The 23,882-nt window shown below is 47.9% G+C and overlaps 1 protein-coding gene across 1 annotated transcript in view; it reads right to left on the minus strand.

Moving 5' to 3' along the window:
• Window positions 1–3,908: 3,908 nt before the first annotated feature.
• Window positions 3,909–23,882, minus strand: part of LOC119100309 (zinc finger protein 771) — a 75,673-nt gene continuing 55,699 nt past the window's right edge. Inside the window, exons 10-11 of the mRNA XM_037223414.1 lie at window positions 4,191–4,318; window positions 3,909–3,922 (exon numbers count right to left, since the gene is read on the minus strand). Of these exons, the coding sequence (XP_037079309.1) occupies window positions 3,909–3,922; window positions 4,191–4,318 (142 nt within the window). The remainder of the gene's footprint in view (window positions 3,923–4,190; window positions 4,319–23,882) is intronic.

The raw sequence follows: 23,882 nt of genomic DNA on the forward strand, positions 1-23,882 counted from the left end.
CGTATGTGCCAGAGCTGCAGGACGCCAGCACCGACGGCAGGGTCGTCCAGGTCAGCTATGCTGAGCGCGCCGGCCGCCGAGGAATAAGAGTCGTTCGATTTGTGGCATGATGTGCGCAAGTTGTTATGCCATGCGCAGAAGGAAGTGAAACCGGTGCTGGGAGCAGAACGTCTTGCGACCGTCCGTGTTTTTGAGACCTCTGTGGTCGGAGACGTATATAAAATTTCGGAAAAGGGCGCTTAGAAATACACATTTTCGACGCGCCGTAGGCGCGTGAATCATCAAGCGTGGTATATAACGTATTTTTACGCGCCTGCTCCGTTTTTTGTATACTAACGCACACATTCATACATGCAACAATTTGCATAGGTGTGAGCGGGGGGGGGGGGGGGGGGCACCTACCTGCCCCCTTTTATCATACCCGTCGTGCGTAATGGCTGGCCGTCTCCGTCCTGCCACCACATGGCTGAGGACTTTTTGTGATGGTGCGGCTTTGGTTTTGGACTTTTGACTCTCAACCAATTTATGTATCGATAGCAAACCCTTTCCGAGACTGCTCGTCTTCGTCAATATTACGCCGCACACCTGTTTGACTGCAGTCACAAACTCCAAGAAATGCAATCAGTTATCCAAAAGGATCACCTTATGTCGGCAGACATGTCCTCACTAGTTCGGTTTGGAAATTAGAATTGTATGACACACAACAAATATAATTCAGAGCTGAAGAACAATCCGGATCGTGGGCGTTTGTGTCTTCATTCACCCCACCGGCAATCTCCGCAAGCACGTGCTCTCCCTCGGGCCGACCAATCCCGACTCTCCTACAGCGTTGGCGTCCTCCCCCCCCCCCCCCCCCCAGCCCAGGTATGTACATCCTCTGGCACCGGGACACGCCAGAGACCAGAGGATGCACACCATCTGACACCGGGACACGTGGGGCCCACGCGGATATCTTCATGCCAATGCACAGCGTTTAAGGGGACAATTTATGTAAAAGTTTGTGTTTATACCCGCGAATTTGAACAAGTTTGACCATGTTAATCTCGCAGACATTTGACACATTGCGAAAAACGGGAGGCTCGGTAACAGGAATAGAGTGATCAAATGACAATATCAGGACAACATGAATGGGTAGAAATGGACGTGCAAAAGTGATGTGCTGAGGTTCGTATCCGGTAAGTGCACTTGGCTACTCTAATAAGGACCATCTACGGGCGTTTTTGTCATGGAGGGCTTCATAGCACGGATGAAAATTGTTTGTTCAAGTCTTCTTTACACGTACCCACGACACTCGCCCTACATTTTCCCCGGATTATCTTGGGGGGATGCCAATCAAATCAATGATGGGCCCGAAAATGAAGCCTAACTGGGTTATTTATTTCCTTGCTGAATGCTGCACGCAGATGGTAAAAAAACCTCCACGTACCGGACGAATGGACTTTGTAGGTAGCAGAACACAGAGTGTATATGATGGAATGCGTTGCATTGTAGGTGGGGCAAGTGCTATCAAATCCAGAGGCATACGGGACACGCTTGCCCCTTTTGATGGGGCATTTTGGCCTGCGCAGTGCGGTATGCACCCAACGCTGTTTGAGGGACCCTGGATTGGTCCATGCCACTGCATTTATTCCGTTATTTTTGACGGTTGTTCGGGACCTGTGACGTAATTAATCGTTGATGTAAGGTAATGTGAGGTACACCACGATCTATTCTTGGCGAAAGACCGGCAAATCAGACGCTGATTGATAGCGGGTACTTCTTGTACTTTCATCCCACTTTTCGGACTTAACTAATTGTTGCATCAGACGCGTACTATTTGACTAGCAATACCAATTTTCTCGAAGTTCTAACAAGCTCAGAATTTCTATTTGGAGTAGCCGACCCTGCAGGAGAAAATCGCATTTGACTCCCTGCTAACCACTATAAAGGCGTTACATTTCAGTAGCATTGTTCGTCCAAGGTATATGTTCTGTAATGTTTGCGATGCGCAAACGTGTCAGAAGGTTCGCGGAATCAATGCTAGCTCGAAGCTCGAAACACTGCTTAGGCAAAAATATATGCGAACATGAAGCTTTTATCGCACGAACTCAACGAAACGTTATACTTTGGCTTTCATTTTTCCCCTATGACGTTTACCACGGTGGCCCTTTTCGAAACGCACTTTGCCGGTGGGAATAGGAGTAGCAAAGCACATGATCTATGTGACGTAGTGGTTCAAATTTCAACCCACCAACTTCTCGGTAACAGGCCCTTGTCCTTTGAGCCAACCACAAACGTTCTTTTATTCGCATCAGTAGAGGTGCGCATGGCCTTTAGCATGATGACGGTGGTCGCGACGACAGGAAAGAAGCGCGATGCTGGTAAAAAGCGTTGAGAGCGTAATTTGTAGATAACGCAATTTTTTAGTTAGAAAACATGCTCCATATCATGACACTGTTTGATTTCGTCATCGCAATTTGCGCAACATTGATTGAGAGCCAATTGACGGTAATTATATATGAAAATCGTGCCCACGAACGCCGGCTATGAACGACTCGACATTTTTTTTTACATTGATCGCCACATGACACAATTTAAATGAAGTTGTCATGGCGTCATGGGGTCTGGATAATATTGAAATTGTCTTCACAAAATAGTCTGCACGTGTTTTCGGGCGTGTAGCTCAGAAACCAGGGGGGTTTAGGTTTAAAGAAGGACAGGGCTGTGAATTGCGCCGAATGGTGTTTAAGATGGCCATTTCAGTTCAAACCTTGTGTCCCCATGCAAATGTGGCACTCTCCTTGTAACTAAGATTGAAGCAAGCCATGGAATGACCGCTACGATCTGTGCCGCGGTGGATTACCCGCGGTATGGGTGAAAGCTAAACAGCTCGCCGAAGCATTTTTCTTTTTTTGTGCGTCTCGTATGCGCGCATGAATCATGTGAGGTCTTGCTGGAATGCGTTTCTTTTCCTAGTGATTGGTCACATGTGTGTTTTTTGGAGAGCGTGTCAAGAAAACGTCTATAACATCGTGTTCATTGTTAGCACCGTTTTCATCCCGACGTTTGGTCTGAAACTGTGTGGATGGGTGGAGAAAGTTCACATGGTTTGAAGTCGGCAGAAACTCTGCTCACCCTGTGTCCACACCCCAACAGGATAATCTGTGTATCGCATAAAAAGTCGGGTCTCCGGGTGTCATCGATCTGAATTCCTAGGTGGTGCGTGAATGGTATGGCCACCGATGAACCTATTTTATTTTTCCCATGGTTGGCCCCGCGCTTTGCTCGTCGTTAACGTCTTCTAGCCGAGAAAGCTGTTCTGCAGGCATAATCTCATGAGGTTTTTGACGACAAGGGCCGCAGGGCCAAATATCTGAATGATGTTGGCGTGATGCTGAAGCACACCAGATATCGCTATGATGGCCTCATGTATAAGAATATTGGTGCATAGTGATAACACAGCCATTTCGAAGACCAATGCTTTGTATGGAGTTTTGAGGGTTTTTTTGCCTTAAACTTTTCAAGAAATGATCTAGAATTGGTCAGATGTGTTTGACTAAGTAAGATGACTTTTCAGTGATGGAGGAGCAGTTTGACACAATGGAGCGTAAAGGTATTCCTGGTTTGTGATGTTAAGGGAGACCGCACATGGACATTTAGCAGTTGTGAAGGGCAAGGTGCTTGGCCTCCCGTACGCTTACCAACTTCTTCGTGATAGGCTGCACAGTGATCTGGACAACTGCTGTCGGACCTCGCTGAAATGTTTTGTAGTCGTCTGGGTTCTCCAGCACTTTGTACGCGTTGTCCATGTACTGTTGCTTGTCAATGACGAAAAATTGGCTTGTCAGAGGTCTTGATGATGACATCTTTAGATGATGACGTCTGTCAGTGCCTTCGGAGACTGAATCTCCTGCGATGAGATATTCGGCTCAGTGCGTGAGTTCTTGGGTGCAGACAGCCTGTTATGTCTGAGTGTCCGCAGCTTGTCATCGTTAGCTGCATCTACACCTTCACGCAGATGAGTTAACCTGTTAAAATGCGTTGATATTAAAACACATACTTTTACCTGAAGTGTCCCCTTAATCATGCCACGTTCCGGATTCTAAATAAGCTTTTGAATTGTGTTTTATGGCTCACCATAAAAGTATGCTGCAGTCAACAGTGTGTGGTATGATATTCAACCTGATTATCGGTGGAATATGAAGCCTGACGTTGTCGCCGCCAGGTGGTGTTGGACGAGTCGGAGCGGAAGCAGGTAGAGCACCTGATGACGGCGAACGCGCTGGACGACAAATGGATGGCATCGCAGCCGATGATGGTGCCGGACGTGGCCGGCGGCCTGGCGGGGGAGTCGGCGCCACGGCCGGCACCGGCGGACCCGGGCGCTGCCGCCGCCGCCGCCATCCTGATGGAGCCGCGTGGCGTCAGTCCCCGCGGGCAGTGACGGGATGGCTCGAACGGAAATGGCAAGGAGACCCGGTCAGAGATGGTGGTGACATGTGGCTAAGCGTCTCCTGTTGTGTTCTGCGCGGTCCCCTGCCGGAGGAGGCTGTCTGAGGACCCTAAATGAACAAGCGAGGGTATCGGTCGTGTGGGGGCGGGGAATGAGGGCTCATGTGAAGAGCGGAGCTGAGTCTCACACCAGCGCACCCGCCGTCGTGCTTTTTCACGAATAGTTCCACCTTAAGTATGGTGTAAATTATGGTGACAATGGTAAACGCTAAGCCGAGGCTACACGATTGTACGCACCGTTGTGTACTGCGATACTTTTGTTCGCAGGCCACGCCGGACTTTTACCGCTTTATTAAGGGACTGCAGACGTTCGCGCGTGCACTACCACGATAGTTCGCGGAGCTGGACCGCAGCGTGGCGACACCTGGCCGTTGTTTTGATTGCCGCGCCGAACGTCGCAGTACAGCCCGGCCAGCCGGGAGGATGTAGGGTGCTGCAGACCGGCTGGTCGGTGCCGCCACTCTCCGCTCTCTGACTCACGCCGTAGGGGCAGTCGCCACATGGGCTCCGCTCGCTGCCGACCACTTGTGCTTGTGCGTCGTGTGGTGCGGAAATACACGTAGCCACTCCGCGTTAGTGCCGCTTCCGTGGTGGCGAACTGGGCCAGACGAAAGACATGCTTCAGCCGCATAAACTAAGTGTTAAGAATATTGTGACGATTTAAGAATGATACTGGAATGATATCGATTGTAATTATTTACGCTCACTATCCCCGTGTGTGGCATACGGGTTCTACGACGCACGCAGCTGTTGAGGCTTTATGGCGTTGCCTGCCGCTCACCCTGGCAGAAAGTACGGGCAACCGCGGGAAATCGAACTCCGTGCCTCTGGTCTCCCAGACGCGCAGCATAACCGCCACACTACCTGGATCGTGGATCGTACGTTCGCACAGCGATAAGAAGCACAATTTATTACCATGGAGCTCCGTTGCCCGCACAGCTAGGCATTTGTGTACGAGCTTTTTCATCAGGCCTGTCTGTCATGGTATAATATCGCGGCAACCCCACGGCTATTTCCGATCAGGTGAAACGGTATAAAATGAAAACGTCTAACGCCTAATATTGGGTAATAACGTGCTTGACGCGATGTCACTAGAACGCTGTCCGTTATAACGAACTCCGAGCGCGCTGTGCCGAATGCATCCCTTCACCGCGCCAGCTTGCGAAGCAGCTGGTAATATTCTCAAGGCTCCGTCTCGTCTTACTACTAGTTTGTCAAGCACATGACTCACAAAACGCATCATTTAACGCCGCGCTTTAAATGTGTGTTTAATCAAATGATTTTTGAGGCCACCGTACTTCTGCAAGCCTGGAAGTCAAAATTATACCATATTTAATTCTTCATGTTCCACAATCTTGGGCCCACGAAGATGGACCACGCCCGACTTACAGGCTACATTTTCGAACTCGCTGCTTGGTAACTGCGAGTCAAAGAGCTGCTGGAAATATAACTAGACGGTCTGCACGCCGGTGAGGTCAGCGATTTAGTAGCCATCAGCCTACGATTTTAATAAAACGCCTGAGGGTGGGCAGTGGCGGCACGGAAACATCGAATCATGTATCTGTTTCATACCACGTGGACACATAAGGTCAAATGACGGAGAGCTTCATGCAACTCACGTTGCTGACTGATTTGTGGTATGCATTAGAAACGTAGCGCACGAACTAGCGTCCTACATTGCTCAAATGTTGCCGAACACTTCCGGATTTTAGCTATCAGACTTTTAACGCCGTCAAGAAATCATGACCTCTCTAGATCTAGGTGGAAGGTAAAATTCATTGTCAGATAACCCATATCGCCTAATGAAAGTTTAACATTAGCGGGCAGTGCGTTTGGATGCGCACGCTTACGCGGTTAAGAATGTTTCGATGCTTGAAAATCCAAGATCGGCGGGTCAGTTGTCGAATTGGGCTCCCGTCATTTTACCTTGAGTTTAGCATTGAAGCTGGATCTTGATATGTCAGAACGTTTGCAGCGATGCTAGTTTATGTGCTGAGAAAAAGTTACGATGCTCGAAGGGAATGTTCACATGTAAGGCTTTAAGTGGAAGCGACTACTCTAAATACCAAAATCCCTGTACGCGTCATGAAACGTCTGTATGACGCCGAGGCTCTGCCAAACTAGCTGTGCAGAATCTCCAGCCTAGCACTCACTCGTAGCACCTTATTTAAATGGGAAGGCCGTGGGGCCGTTGGTGGTGCTCAGGTGTTGCCGTGCCCGGTTATGGCGTGCTTAAAGAAAGTGTTCCACATTTGAAGGCATTAAAGCAGTCATTAGGCATGGTGGTATAAGCTCTACTTATTACTATTGGTGCCTTCTATTTCGTAAATATGCTGCTCAATGTGTCATTGGTTGATTACGTCATCATACAATGCACAACATTCATTGAGAACCCAACTAACGGCCGTTGTATCTGAAAACCGTGTTCACGAACGCCAGACATGAACGATTCGACGATTATCTTTTTCTTGGATTTGATCGCCGCATGATCAATGGAATGGCAAAATTTAAATAGCGTTATTATTGCGCCATGGATGCCTGGGTGACCTTGAAATAGTCTGTACATCTTCGCGTGTAGCTCAGAAACCAGGGGGGAGGGGGTTTAGGCCTTTAGAAGAGCATCTCTGAGAATTGCATAGACGATCTCCAAGATGGCTATTTCCGCTTCAAAACCTCTTACAAATGTGGAGCACTCCCGCTGAGTCATTCGGCTGCAGGTCTTACGTAAAAAGCTAGGCAGGGATGCCAACCTCTTGTATTATGCAACACAAAACGTGATTCCTGATTGAAGATACGGCCCCGTTATCCTCTTTTCGATGAAGCAGGCTTCATCCCACACCCCCACAACGTCCCGCTTGACCGCGGCAGGCGGCACGCGCCGGGCACGAGTGGACCGAGGGGGGGGGGGGGGCGGCCGTCAGGGGGAAGAGGGAGGTAGAGGGAGGTAGAGGGGCGCTCGTCACTTCAGAAAAGGCCACTGTGCCTGTGTCGCTGCATGCCATCCCATGGTCCAAGGACACTTTTTGCAGTGCCAGATAGTCTCAGCGGTTTGTGAGGTGAAGCTTCTCGTTGGCCACCTGCTGCACTTAAGCCGTATTCCGCAGCCCTGGCCATTTTGGCCGGTAGACCAGCGGATAAACGGGGCCAGCCATGAAAATCAACATAGCGGGCGGGCGCGACGCTGCCGTTGGCTGCACGCCGGTGCGCGTGGCGCTCCTCTCCCGGGCTCGCGGGCAGCCACGCAGCATGGGATGCCGACCGCACTGCTGGAGCTGTGCCAGCGTCGCGTGAAGGCGTCTGTGGTGTCACCCAGTCCGGATCAGCCAGTGAGCGAGCGCCTATGAGCACGGCAGACTCAGTCCTATGCACGCCGCACCCTGGCGCCCACCCCCCGCCTGTCCGATGGGGCCGTTTCAGACGGTCCCGGGGCGCCCGAGATCGGGCTGCCCCGCCGGTTCCTCAAGAGCAGACACCGGCGCGAACACACTCACCAGCTTTTATTTAGCATTTAGGCTAAGAATGGTATTTGAGGAATTCCGCGTCAGCGACATTACAACACGCAACTTTAGATGACTGCGACTGATGGAATGCATCCATTGTATTATTGCCGCAAACAAAACAAGGTTAACCACTCAACTTACTTTAGAACGGCCAGTTCTCCGCATGAATGAAATATGAGTATTTGAAGGCAAGGGAACTGGCGCACACGTCACCACTACAAAACATGGGACCGCAATATTGTGCACTTTGTCTAAAGCCAGCACAACACACTGATTCGCAAAAAACACAACAGGAAGCAATCCCGATAATTTGCAACTTGCGATAGTTGCTCTTTACTACACAAGCAACACCATGGACAATGACATAGTTCAAGAAAGAACTACTGGCAGAAGAATGACAACGAAGTACACCAGAAATGCAAGCTGCAGTTTGCGCACATCCAACACAACACACGGGTCCTGCCACTGGGGGCTCAATTCCTTCACAGAAACGATAATCTAACGATGAAAGCATTAATATGCTAGTCAATGAAAGCCTTACTGAAAGTGTTGGTGTGCGAGTGTTGATGTTGATAGACTTGTCTGGTGCCAAAGGAGAGGTGAGTGCGTGGTGGATAGGGGCGGAGGCGGTACATGAAACGGATAGGTGGAAAAAGTCATGAGCTCTACCGGTCTTGCTGCGGGAGAGAGCGGCAAAACCGAAAGCGAGAGAGGTCCAGTACACGGACTAAATACCGAGCGCGTGAGGCTCCTAACACGCGATTGGGTGGAGAGGGTCGAATTGATCCCCCCCAAAGGTTTTTCCAGAATGGTTTTCGTAAGAAGCGGCGTAGCCGCGCCAAATTTTGCATAGCTGTAGACAATTGAATAGCAGAATCGTTTGACATCAAAAATTTAGATGTACCTGTTAAGGTCGCTGACCTGTGGCAGGTCAAAGTCAGGCCATGGTTTCAGCGAAGGGCAATTTCTAGGGAATCGTCCAATCTGATACAATAACGGAGTGTTTGACGAAGCCATACATTTCCGAGATGCTTTCTTAGGCACCACAAATATTGAATGAGCAAATTACGTTGACCTAAGGTCATGTATGAAGGTCAAACCAAGGTGACACCAAACTGATTTATTATTATAGGGCTTGCTGTATGGGATAGCTTGTGGTGCTCATTTCGAATTTATTGACAGGCATAAACCGTATTATACATCTTCCACTTACTTCTAAGAGGTCAAAAAGGTCATTGACCTAAGATGACCTGGTTGGACAATTTGTTTTAGGAACTTACTGCCTAGCGTAATTTTGTCATTTATTCAAATGCAAAACTCAGAGCAGTCTTTATGATTTTGGTCACCATGACCTTTTAAAGGTCAAGCAATAACACTGACCTCAACTTGACTTGTGAACTTTTGCTTCAAAACAGTTGCCTAGGTTCTGGGGGCACTTGGAGACCAACCGTAGAATTTGACCTTTTTGGACCTTATTAACCTGAAGGTCATGACTTAGGAAGCTCAAACTTTGACCTAGGTGAGTTCACGTACAGGTCAAGACAACGCCGTAAATTTGATGTCTCCAGCTTTCTTAGTTCCCGAGATCCTAGCCGGGGTCAACTTGTACCCCCCCCACCCGATGCGAAAGGGATCTAGCCGGCCACCCGAGCGCGTGTTAACCCGGCATGGACCGGGCTACTCAGCGGCATGCCACGGACCGAAGGGAGTAGATTTAACCCCTCCCTGCTCCCCGCTTATCTCAAGACCGGCTGGGACGAATTTAAAAAATAAAACTGTAAATGGCACAACAACGTGCGGTCTTAGACCACACAACAAATTTAAGTTTAACTGTGTATGGAGGTCACGGGTCAAATCATATTTTTTTGTCCTATCTATCCGCTTCCATAAGGCATTTCACTTCGAAGCATATTCCGCGGTGTGAGATCATAGCGCCCTGATCAAACATGCTACATATGAAGGTATCCAGTATTACGCGCGCCATGCCAGGCCTAGAATGAAGATCACGTGTCGTGGAAATGAGAGCTGAAATCTTGCTCTGTATATACACTTTGGTATATTTTTTCGTCAGATTCGAACCACCTAAACGCAAAGTGGAAGGGCTTACCCACAATTATGGATATCAGACGCGTGAGCAAGGGCTGTTACTTGCTTTAACTGTCTGATGTCAAGCTGAAGTAGGTGGCCTCAGTGGTAAAGAAGCGGTCGGATCGATTTTCACGTTGTTTCCAATGATTCCGTTTTGCTGACATCGCAGCCTGATGACATTCAACACCGCCGCCAGTCACGTGGTCGTCGGTTTGCGTGTAAACTGACCAAGGGCTTGCGCCGCCCCACCGCCGCGCCGCCGCGCCAGACCGGAATCCCGCCGCCCGCCGCCGCGGCCCCGAGCCCGTCCGGATACGGGTAATATGCGCTGCACTGCATTACAAGCCATGACTCAGTCATTGTTATGGATAATTGCTTGAAACGTGGTCCAGGCGTCCTTCATAGTTGGATCTAGGATACCGTTTTTCATGTCCTCATAGTTCTCAGTCTGATACCAAAAAATTTGATTATACTTCTTTGTGAATATTTTTGTTATTTAACATGGCAATATTTCAACTTGCAGTAATGAAAAATTGCAACGGCAAGGTGTATGAATGATGGACTAACTGTCCCGCTTACAGCTGTAAAGTATATATTTCCCTCGCCTTCGACGCCAACTTGCTTACGGCAATGGGCCTTGTACAAATATCGGCAGGCATAACGTCACTTTAATGTCACTCACGTTTGATCTATTATGGTTCCATACTTGTTATTCGTTCCGAGACCTTGAAATTTATTCGCAAATCACGTCACACACAACCACAATCATCACACAAAGACGATGCGTACAGTGAACGAACGCACAAAATACTCGGCAACCCTATCCAGACACGCCTGTCACATCATCGCAGCCTATCATGTACACGCGCACTATCTATAGCGCGGTGCATTAGACCCACAAAGTTCCATTATCGCGTGCTCGCCTCGGAACGCGTGCCACTGCAACCTCCCACCGCGGAAACACAACACGGTATTTACCGCGAATGGCGCGTGCAAGAGACGTGAATGCGTACACTTAGGTGTAAGAGTAAGTGGTGTGCGTGTTTGTGGTCTGGAAGCATGTGTGTATGCGTGTGTGGGTGTGTGGGTGTGCATGTGTGTGCGTGGGGGAGGGGAGCATGTGCGTGTGCGTGTGTGTGCGCATGCGCCTGCGTGTATGTGCGCGTGCGTGCGTGCGTGCGTGTGTGCGTGCGTGTGTGTGTATGCGTGCGTGCGTATGTGTGTGTGCGCAGAAAATACGTGCATGTCTGCTCGAGTTGTGTATTTCGCGGTGCACGCACGCAGTGCTCTGTACCATAATCTTGTGACTGTGAGGTTTCGGGCATTACTCTCAGGACAAGCCCTACTTTTCCCAGTCGTCACTAAATCTGTTCGTTTAGTTGCGTCTATTCGGCGGAACAGTGTTCTTTTTGTGCTTCGAGCTTCAGCAGGCCTAGGAAATGTCCTACTCGTGGCAGTACTTTCCTCATATCCGCTTTGTAAATCGTCAGCCTGGCTAATGTTGTGATAATATTGTTTAATGTTACTTATTCTTTGCAAGTTGGGGAATATTCACTACCTCTTGTCAAGGTTTAGTAATCCGTTGAGTTCCTCGGATATTTTGGTGAAATCGCTCTGAGGAAATCCTGGGTGTTTTGAACAATCCCAGGCAAAAATGCATTATTATTTCAACTGAATGCGAGCAAAGCGTGCAGTAACTACTTCCTCATCGACCAATTCTGCGCAGAGAAAGATAAGTTGGGATAATTCTGTTGATCAGGCGGAAATGAAAGCATTGAATGCATGTGCATGAATGCATCTTTTCTAAATTGCGTTGCGCCGGGGACTGTTTTGGCATCACGGAGTTTATAAATTCTTGATAAGCTATTCATGACGATTTATATTGACTTGCCCGACTAATGTGACAGGGCACTATGGGGTACGATGTTGATCGCCATGGTTTGAATTCTTGATCATTTGCGGGAGGCTTCTGACGAGAGATTGTAGCGTAAGAATGTCACTGAAATGTTGTCAATCTCTCTTATCTCCTGCCTTCAGTACATTTCCCCAGACGACGGGTTGATAAGATCTGCTAAAAATTTAAGTTCTGTCTCGTCCAGCATTTATCAATGGTGTTGTAGATTTAGTCGAATCGGAAGACCATAATTTTCGGGACAGAAGCTGATGCTTATCTGGGCTGCATAGTTCGAAAAATTCTAACCACGCTTGAAATACGTTCTTCAAAACGGATTCTGAAACATCTTAATGACATACTTCTGTTTTGTCCGTAAATTGGTTTCTAAGTCTTCAATAGGGATCATTTTCATCACGATACGTTTTGACCAATCGTGCTGAGAGCAAATAAGTTTTGGAATCCATGATATATTTAGGCTTTTATATAGGAGACGATATCCACCACGCTCAGACCGTCAGTATGAATGGTTGCAAAGTTTCAAATCTTTTCACACGGCTTTGTCTATCTTCCCATAGGAATTTGAGGAGCCACACTTCTATTCTCGTTGCTACGTTTCTTGAGGGATTAGGCAAAGCCATATATATATATATATATATATATAATATATATATATATATAGTAAATATCCACTTAAGCTAGATGTCATCTTTTCCATTACATCTCCTTCTCCATCACTGGTATCTTCATTTCAAGGTTTTTGTTGATGATGTCCGTGTTGTTCGTGTTGAAAGTAATACTAAGCGGGTTTAATTTCTTCCACGAATGTAATTTCCTGTTGTTTCTCTGTGAAACTCCTTTGCTGATCCCGATCTGGAGGCATTTTGTTTCATTAGCATTCAATTTTAGACCAGAAACTGAGGAAAAGTTCGATATTTCTGTTGCTGCTCCGGACAGGGACACGTTATCTAGTCAGAGGAATACCATTAAGTTATCGGCATACTGTGATATCTAAAATTTTTGGCCATGTTGTGCTTGACGCACCGCCGTTGTGATTGTAAGATTTGGATTGCCAGGAGTTCCACGAAATTAAAGATATAGCCAGACGCAGGAACTCTGCTTTTTGCTGTTCTGCACAAACTTTTTTGCCGAGAGACCCATTCGGTTAACTACGAGGTAAGTGTGTGCTATTTAGATATATCATATGTGTTAAGTGTTAAAATTACCAAAGTTATACTGGTCCAGGGCCTCGGATAGAAAATCCCAGGACACTGTTTCGAATACGGCTTCGAAATAAGCCGTCACTATCAAACCGGATTGTTTACGTTTATGCACTAAATAATTTATGTCGTATATTAGTCTAGAGTTCTTTCCAATGAAACGTCCTCTGTCATATATGCCGATTGAGAGAGGAAAATTGCATCGTTCATAACACCTTCGAGCAAGGGTGTCATTTTTTGTAAATTATTGAGCGGGACAAACCGAAGACCCGACAGCCTAACCCCCATTTTTGTCATCACATTTGGCCTACTTTATTTTGATTTGACGCAAAATCTGTTTAAAACTTCGTTTAATCATATAAGTATTTAATTTAAGCAGCATAAAAGTCATGCAGGGATGGATCCAGGAAGCAGACACTGGATACACGCGTCCCTTCGGATCGGAACGTGAAAGCGCCCCTTTAAAGGTGACTTTAGGGCGCCGACGGCGCTCTTGGTAAGGTCATAGGAGGCGGCACGCATTTTGGTTGTGGGGTATTGGGACGGGGTTAGCCATGAAGGATTTAGGGCATCCCCATATTCCAGAGCTTTTCACTTCAACCTCACAAACCATTGCGTGTCTTATTACGCTAGGTATGTGAAATTAATTGCATCATTTAGCCGCTCAGCTGTTACGGTTTCTATCTTGTGGTGACAGCAGCCGTGACTTTTTGTTATACGAGTGGTGCGAGACGCCACTACGCAGAAAGATCAAATAAGTGAGTTTTTGTGTTATGATCACCATTTGTCCAGATTTTGTTGTAGTATGCCAGCCAAAAACATCGGGGGTCCTGTGCCTTTGAGCCTGTTTGTAATAACAGCAGATGTTTTTCAAAGTCGAGGTTCAGCGAAGATATGGTCTCCGAAATTCCACCTCGTCTGACGGTTAACTGCTTTGGGGATACATGTGATGATACCTTCACTAAGCAAATTCAGTATGCTTGCTGTTGTAATTTGTCAACACAACACAATAGAGAAGCACACACACACATATTGTGACAACACAATAGAGAAGCGCCCCCAAATCTCTCCAGAAATGCTTGAAAAAATCGAAGGTGAAGTCATTTGATCCTGGTGATTTGCCCTTTTCCATTGCTTGAGCACTAGATGAAGCTCTTTAAAGGTTATTGGAGCGTCTAACAATTTGCTCTCTGCTGAGTGCCGAACTCTCTCGTGATGTATTTTTGTAAATATGCGGAGCAGCCTGTGCCATCGCTGTTCTCGCCGTAGTTCGATGAGAGGTGAGATGTGAATTCATTTAATATTTGTACTTTGTAATGATACGGCTGCCCAGCTTCAGGACTGAATCGATTTTAGACTTGTTTTCCGTTTTTATAAGGATAGAAAATCGTTGATGTTCCTCCCACCGCGGTCATTTCATGCTACTCTGGACCTGATTATCAATCGTTATATTTTCACTTCCTGAAAGTTCTTGTGATTTACTCTGAACGTTTGTAGACAGGCTAGTGTCATGTTCTTATTTCGTGGCTAACAGCATGTTATGCAAATCGTTTAGTTCTGTGACGATTGACTGGTCGTGCTCTTTTTCTCGCCTTTCTTTTCATTTAGAGTATTTAATGGCTTCGCCTCGAATCATCATCAAAAGCGTCTTGTAAAATAGAGCTATGTCTATTGTAAATTTCACGTTTTGAAAATCAGGCAGGTTTTCTAAACAGGCGACGTCATACAAGGAAACGGCATATCGCCTGATTACGTTCCTTATGCACTTGTATTACATGTGCATCGTTAAATCACTCACTGACTCGTTACAACACAATAACAAAAAAGGCAATAGGCGATGACGCGAAATATGCCATTAAATACGATACTGCAAACTAGGCTTTATAATATAATAACATAAAATACGATAATATGGAATACGGTGTGATAAACCACACAATACGATGCGATCACGCAGGTCACCAGAACGTGTTTTAAAACTGAGGCGCGTAACCAAAACATTCGCGTTTTGAAATACAAGTTTTTTATTCCTCAAAATTCAGAAGTGAAGACATTGTGGTGGTCTAAGGTAAGCGGTTCCAAATTGCCGCGACATGATAACGAAAGGCTCTCTTGGTGGCCTCCAATCGGTACCTGGGCACTCTGACATGGGGAGTGCGTACCCCTTAATTAAAGGGAGGAACGTGGATTAAAAAGGAATTGGACAGCCTTTTTTATTCGTTGCATCTTAGCGCTTTGAATACTTTCAGCACGTCCCTCTCTTCTGCCGAGTCATCAATCCGGGGCAAGCCCAGGAAATCCGGACTCGGTGTTACATCCTGGCGTCGTTTTATGACAGAGACAATCCTGGTGGCAGAACTCAGAACTTTTTAAATATTCTGCACCAGACCCTTGATAGCGTCACCCCATACGGAACATACATGCAAAAAACGTAAGCATCAATGATAATTTCAGAACATCAGGGGTAGAGTAATGCCTAAGGCAGTACAGCGAGATAAGAATATCGTTGCATTTTTGCATGACTTTGACATGCTTCTCCCGCCAGCGCGTCAAGTCAGCCATCACACCGAGAAATCTGATGTGCCGTGAAGGTGAGATAGCCTCTCCAGCTATCGGCAAGCGAAAATCTGAGGTTTTCTTTAAATTGTGTTTTGAGCCTATCAGAACCAAGTCCCTGTCCTCTGTTCATCCCTGTTCATTTTCATTGAGTTAGCGGTGAAACAAGCCTGAAGTTCGCGAACTGCTATTTGCAAACGATGTTTTAGTGCCCCGAGACTGCTCGTTGGGAGGAGCGTGGTACAAGAGTCGAGTTTCATCTGCATATGAGATGTGACAGGTGACTGGACAAGTCGTTTGTAAATAGGGTGAATAATAGGAAATCGACTATGGATTCCTAGACCACTCCGTGGGTTACCGGTGGGGTCGTCAGCCTTCTACGTACCACCTGTCTCCGAGCACTCAAATAGCTTTTGAACCAACCACGGTCCACGCCGTACCAATGAAGATTTGTTAGGAGCAAACCATGATCAGCGCTGTCGAAAGCCTTGGGTAGGTCGACGACAGTTAGCGAATACTTTACCCCAGGAAATGCAGACGATTTCAAAGTGAACTGCGTAATGTGAAATGTAATGAAAACCCCCTTTGTATGTTGGGCCCATTTGAAAACATTGGCAGGTCTTTCACAAAGTAACACCTGTAGCAGGGACAAGTGGATTATATGTGATGGCTTTTAAGCATGAGGTGCTGGGCTTTAAGGTACCAGGCTTTTATAAGCTCGGGCAATTACTTAACACGAACTTCACACTTCGAAAACACTGCACAAACATCACAAGCATTCCAGTCATTGGGCGAAAGAATCAGGAGCCCCTGACAGCGCCAATGCGGTCAATGGCCAATGCGGTTTGTAACAAGGTCATTCATGCCGCGTTAGCCCGGCGACTCCAAGACCGAAGATATGTGATCCCGTACCCGCGCCCACACGATGACCCAGACCGCAAAATCTACCTCGTGCACTCAGCTGAGATAACAAACAGTGGCCACGCCCCAGACAGTTCAAGATGGAGGGAAAACATCAGCTCCGGTAAGGGGTTTGCGGATGTGAAATGGTGAATCTGTTATCAATATAGATGACATTGCACTTTTTCACAAATTTGGGTGCTTCTCCCAGTGCCGGTCATAGTGGGAGGTAACTCCCAGCATCTTCATGGACGCCAAGGAGGGCAATGTAACATTGGAGTTGCAAAGATGAAAAGGTGACGCATTTTTTCTGGCCTGTGTGTCCATTGGACGCTGGCCAGCTCCTTAAAGTTGTCCTCTTCCTTGCTGTCCTATCTGGCACGGCGTTTCCACATCACGAAGACTCGAGCTGGAGCCGCCTGCCGCCAACCCCGAGCCCCCCCCCCCCCCCCTCACACCACTTCCCTCGGCTGGCGGCAGGCGGCAGGCGGCCGTGCAGCCGTGCACTGTTCGTACTGAGGTTTTGCTGATGTGGCATCAAGGACGCTGCCTCCGTGCGCCATTCTTACGTTTTCGGTTTGTTTTATCATGGCCACATCATCGTTTCAACATGTAACCCATTGTCTTGAATCCGACATGAAGCCATATGCATAGAACGATTCATAGTGAATACCTAATGGTGGTCATTGGGTTATGCGGTCGAATTTCTACTGCGGCGCAGTGCAATCGCGCGGTGTGATTTGAAATCTCGTTGATAGATGGCAGCAGGACTGGCAGACACTCCGTGGGGAGGGTCCGCGATTATTCGCTCGCGTGCAGCAGGTGGCTGCTGAGGTACAGGTTCTCGCCGGGAATCCGGTGTGAAAGAGATAAATAAGAATGATGTGCAGCCAGACGACAGACAGTTGTCCGCGACTAACGTCGATTGACATTCCTATTAAAGTCAAGGCTGGTGTCAATCACGACAAGCAATAAGGACGTACAGAAATAAGGATATACGACCGTCAAAGAGCTACAAGGGCCCATCGAGGTTGGCCTACCTCAGGTTTCGTACACATTCTCAAAACTTGTCACATGATCTACATAAATTTAGCTATAAATGAGATCTTAAACCAACAGAACTTGCACAAATGACTTTTGAATATTGCTAGAGAGGGGCTTCCCACAACTTCCGTTTGTCAGCCTATTCCAATGGCTCGCTACTCTTTGACTAAATGACATCTGCCCTTTCATATTTCTACTCCTACCTTTTGCTAAATGAAACTGGCTTCCTATATATCTCGGCCAAATTTGCAGTGGTCCATGTAGACCTTGTCAATCCCCTTCATAATATTGTATACATGTATCGGATCCCCCAAACTATACGATATTTCAGTAAATACAAATCCAATGCCCTAAATCTAGATGCTCAAGTCGCTTATGTCATTCATCATCCTAGCTGCTTTTTGCTGTACCCTTTCCAGTCTACCTATATATTTTTGGAAGCGTGGGAAACAAGCCTGTACACAGTACTCTATGTGTGGTCTGACATGAGCTAAGTACAACTTATTAACAACATTTCTACTCTTGTAATGGACGTTCCTGTTTATAAGTCCCAGCATCCGAAGTGCCTTGGTCCTAGCAGCCCCACATTGTTTTTCACCCTCAAATCCGTAGAATTGAGCACAACTCTTTGCTTCGTATCTAGCAATAATCTAGCGATCTATCCAGTGCCGAAAAAATGGTATAAAGAGAAAATATGGATAATTTGATAACAATGCTGGTTTTCTGATCATGGTTTGTCACATCGGCTGCCTGCTGCTTCATGGCTTAGTTTGGCTTCGGGTGTCATCGGTGTACCCGCGTTAGAGCGTACTTTAAATGACATTAAGTATCCTATTTCCGATCGCAGCCTTCACTATGGAAGACAGTTTATTTGGACACAAATGTGGCTGCCCAGCCCTAGTTTTCCGTAAAGCCATGTGACCTACTGAATTTGAGGTAAGAGTATATGGAGGACAAAATGCTGTGTGCCTACGTAAAATGTTGTATCAGTAAAGCAGGTGATAAGCCACCGAAATTAAAGCGAGTGCATCAGTCCTCAGAAAGGAAACAGTTTGGTGTGAGGCGAGATTGCAAAGCTGACAAACATCAAATAAGAAGAGCGGTGACGTCCTGAATAGTGCGACTATGTACACTTTGTCTTACTAATGGCTTCGCTTTTTGGCATCTCGAAGTGTTCTGTGGCATCTGGTCATCCCTATGGCACATTCCCTGCTGGCTAGCGAAAGGACTGGCGACTTTATATCAAAGAATTAGACTAGATAAGAGTGTGCGGCCTTGGCCTTGGCCCTGCTGCCGCAAACTCCTGAGCCAGCGTTGCTGCCGCAAACTGCCCATCCAGCACCACCGCCATGGGCTGTTCGACCAGAGTCGCCGCCGCCAGCTCCTCAACCACAGTCGCCTCCGCCGCCAGCTCCTGAACCAGAGCCGCCTGCGCCGCCAGGTCCTCAACCATAGCAGCCACCGCTGTCAGTTCCTGAATCAGAGCCGCCTGCGCCGCCAGCTCTTCAACCATAGCAGCCACCGCTGTCAGCTTCTGAATCAGAGCAGCCACCGCTGTCGGTTCCTGAATCAGAGCCGCCTGCGCCGCCAGCTCCTCAACCATAGCAGCCACCGCTGCCAGCTCCTGAATCAGAGCAGCCACTGCTATCAGCCCCTCAAACAGAGCAGCCACCGCTGTCAGCTCCTGAATCAGAGCAGCCACCGCTGCCAGCTCCTGAAGCAGAGCAGCCACCGCTGCCAGCCCCTCAAACAGAGCAGCCACCGCCAGCCTCTGGATCAGAGCTGCCGCAAACTCCTCGACCAGAACCGCCCCCGCCAGCCCCTGCGGTGCCGGTTTATCACGTGGCTCAGGCAGCTTTGCCGATTATGTAACTTTATGGTGCACCGCTCGCCTAAACGGAAAGTGGATTCGGCGTAAGTGGCAGAGACTGCAATAAGATCCCTGCAACTTCGCAAGGCTAGGGTCATGGCCACCAACAAACGGTACCCTCACCACGTCAACGCGTCGTTGTTTAGCATTTATACAGTCCCCGGATCACGGCAGCACGAGTACATGTCTACAATCAACTGTAAAATGAACATAAAACGAACACTCACAACATGCAAGAATATGGCACAGTTGGAAATCCCAATCAATGGAATTTCAAACTTCAGGTCATCAGTAAACATCACGGCATTCCCTTGGACACTGAATACGAAACTACCGTGCACCGCCACGTGACGCTCATCCCTGTACCACCGCTGGGTTTCGCCGCTTTCCAGTGAACGGATCTTTCACATGGTGTCAGAATTCTGTGAGGGGGGGGGGGAGTTAGTGAACGCATTGATGGTGTGGCTGAAATAGGCGATGGGCATATCTTATGGACATCTGCGTATATAGATTGTAGTACTTCCTCATGTATATTTGAATGCCAAAAAAATCAGAACATAGCTAGCATACTGCCGCTCGAACAGCTTTCAAAATGCCTGTGGCGGCGTCCGTTATTTGCTCCCCTATAAGCTCCGAGACGAAATGTGCAGACATTTAGCCTTTCCCTCAATGATAAAACAAGGGAGGTTTACTATATACGGGAAATATTACTTGTCAATCTGCAGTTTACCTTTAACATCAAACGACAATGGTAGATGAATTCCAAATCACAATTCAAGTTGGTGTTAAAGAAAGAACCAACGAGATGGCAGGAACTGGGTTCCGGTGTGAGTGCTGCCAGGGTGGGGAGGCAGGCGACGTCGTATGGCCTCAAGTCTGAGGCTGTAGGCTGAGTGCGTCTCGAAGTTTTATTGACGACAACATTGGAAAACAGAAACCAGGGCCTGGTATATGTGAGGAGCCAGTGGGAGTCAGAAAGCCACATTTGTATCTGCGAAAGAACCAGCAAAGACCAGGAACCAGAGCACAATTCTTGTAAAAAAGAAGAGCAATAGGATTCGTGAACCAAGGGCGGGGTTTATGAAAGAACCAGCCGAATTCTGGATCTGAGGTCCATTTTTAGGAGAATTGAGAGCCAGGAACTGACATTGGGAACCAGGCACACGCCCAACACAAGGTCTAAAGAAAGAAAGCACGAGATTCGGGGCGGACGCCGCCGCTGTGCGCCGCCGCCATCCATGGGCGTTTCTGTTGCTCGCGACCGTCCCAGCCAATGGCTTGATATGCATTTTCAAGGGCATGCAAAGAGGCCACCTGAGCGCCTCAGAGCAAACTGCGCATAGTTCGATCGTGAAGGCTCCAAGGCTGGCTTCCTGTCATGCGTGTTCACCGGATGAGCGCAGACGGGGCTGGGTAAGAGGACCCAGAGTTGCGAGATAGCAAAAACCCATTGGATCCACGGGGCATCTGGATGTGTTGCAGATGCAGCTTCGGGGTGCCGCTAGGAGACACCCTCCCTCATGCTAGGTGGCAGGTCCTGAAGACAAACTTTCTGTTTTAGATCCTCTTGACTTGACTCCCACTTGGCTTAAAACCGTGAAACCTTTTTGGTACTTGAAATGTTTTCCGATCTGACATACCCCTTCAACTTTCTCCTATCTTAGTTTAACACCCCTCTAATTCGTGTCGTTTGAATTTTTTTCCAACCTAACTTTTATCCCTGTTGACTTTTACCCCTTCCACTTTTTCAGATTTGATATTCAAGGGAATGTTCGACATTTGAGGATTTTGAAGCAAACATCAGACACGATGAAATTATCTCATTGATGACTACTGGAATGGTTTTAAATAAAAACGGCGCCCTAGACAACACAATTCTCTGCTGACTAGATATGCTCGTCAATACCCCGTTGTCTGATTACATCATGGTACGTTGCACAACATTGATTGGCAGCCAAGTAACGGCTTTTATATCAGGAAATCTTGCCCACGAACGCCAAATGCGAACAAATCGACAGTTACATAGTTTTTGGTCTTGATTGCCACATGGCGAACGGAGTGACAAGGTTTGAACGACGTTATAATGTTGTCAGCGATGCCTGGGTGACCTTGAAATGGTCTCCCCTAAATGGCCTTGACATCTAAGCGGGCGTGTAGCCCAGAAACTAGTACGGCTCAGGTCTTAGAATAGCCGGGCTGTGAACTGCACCAAATGGTATTCAAGATGGCTGATTCAATTTAAATCCCATACAAATGTGGAGCACTCTTACATCGAATTTTGGTTGAATTTATTAAATTATATTCGCTTTTACCTTTTGTCCATCAAAACGTTTCCGCTTCTACTTTTGTTCCTGTCGACTTTTAGTCCTCTCAGCTGTTTGCGTCGAATTGTTTCATCCATTTCTATTCAGCTCTTTGTCCGGGGCCCGTGTGAGAAACGTACCTTCATGGGCCTTGTCGGCGATGGTCTCCTGCCCCCCCCCCCCCCACTTTGGATGCAGGCGGCGACCGTCCTGCACACAGCAACCAAGCCCTCAAGCCATCCAGTGTGAGTTGAACGGAAGCATTGAGCCAAAAGTCTGCTCCTTCCCCTCTGCATTCCTTTCCGTTACGAACTCTACTACTCACATATCCTGCCCAAGTGGCATGAGCTGTATGAGCTGTGACTTTCCTGTGAGTATGGACTGCAAACACGGCGCGTGAAGCCATGCAGATAGCCGTTTGAAGGCCACTTGAGGAAGGATGACGTGCCAGGAACGGCATTTTATGAGGGATGGCAAGGTTAGAGGTGCAGTTAAACTGACCAAACTAGAAACCAGGTAGCCCACACGTTATATAACAAGGGCGCGCCTGAATAAACGCTCCAGCTTGCATTATTAATACTTTATTATTTAATGCTAAGATCGGTTTCAGTGCAGCACAGATCTCCCGTTCTACAAATTTCGTGCTATTCGGTTGGACTTGCCGGAGACATGGGTGTAATAAAAAGCATCAACAAGTAAGTGGTCCGAGAGAACCCTCACTAATGCAGAGAGCCGACGCAATTTCCAAACCAGAGAATGATAAATGTGACCAATAACTCTGGTAGATTCTTTCATTGAGCGATACCCGTTTGGCAGCTTTGCCTTTGACTACGCGTATTAAAAAAGCAGTGCGCGTGCGAAATCCTCTGTCAGTAATTGCACGGGTTACTCTGAGGTGGATCGCCATAGCACGTGACGACTCCACCATGTGCCATAACGCTGCCGCCGCACGCGTACCTGCGTGAGTTGCCTGCCTGAGATGCCTGCCTGAAAACTGCCATCTCCCAGCGAGTGCTACCGTGACGTCTCTGCCTGGAGCCCGCTGATCCCCTTATGTAATGACCCGCCGGCGCCGTCGCTGCGGCGGACCCCGCACTGATCGTAAGCTGCCGAGTCGCCCACGAAGGACACCTTCTGTGGATTGCGGTGGGTGATCACATGACGAATGAGTATAGAATGTAAGCCCCTAAAGTCTGTGGATAGCCGTTTTGTCGAGATGTGACTGCTGGGGATGCAGGTAATTTGAGCGACCGCACACATGATGTCGAAAAGTGGATATGCGAGATCACAAGTTTACTCAAAAACTACAAAGCTTTAAGACAGCACTGGAAAATAGTCGGGCAAAGCCGCTTTATTAGCAATAGTTTAACACGTTTTCGCACATTTCTTTTAGACGCGTGGGTCGGGATTTTACGAATCTAAGTATTGGCGTCTTTCGTGGGTTTACACTGCGAGAGATTAGTCAATACGCAGCCTGTCTACGTCTACTCAAAGACGCTGGTTACGTGATCGGTTGACTGCCAGAATCGGTGATCGGACTCGGCGCCCTTGGCGGTCAGGGTTTCCGAAATCTGCGATGAGCTCGGCGAATTAAATATAAGGCTGCAGTGGTTCACGGCATGCCTATTTAAGCGTTTACCCATACGACGTGTTGCTCGCAGGTAAATCAGTGCATTTGTCATTATTTTTAAGGTTGACAATAAGGGTAGCTACAGGTTTTGCTGGAAAGGCATCAGCCCTCACACATCACCGATCCTGTCCTGGGATGACTTTTGCTCTCGTGCACGGCGGCATTACAATGGCAACACACTGCGAGTACGCTGCAGCGCTGCAACGGTGGGCACCATTCCGTACGTGCCCGTGTTTGAAACGCGGCAGCCGGACGCTCCATGGCGCACTCGGCTGCAGCGTTCGGTGGCGCGATCTTTCGTGAATGTGCCTGTGTTTAAACGCGACAGCCGGACGCCCCACCCGGCATCCGTGCTGCGACGGTGGCGCCCTTGCGCGCACGTGCCCGTG

The sequence above is a fragment of the Pollicipes pollicipes genome, unplaced genomic scaffold (genome assembly GCF_011947565.3).
Source record: "Pollicipes pollicipes isolate AB1234 unplaced genomic scaffold, Ppol_2.1 Scaffold_4881;HRSCAF=5763_pilon_pilon_pilon, whole genome shotgun sequence".
Classification (NCBI taxonomy): domain Eukaryota; kingdom Metazoa; phylum Arthropoda; class Thecostraca; order Pollicipedomorpha; family Pollicipedidae; genus Pollicipes; species Pollicipes pollicipes.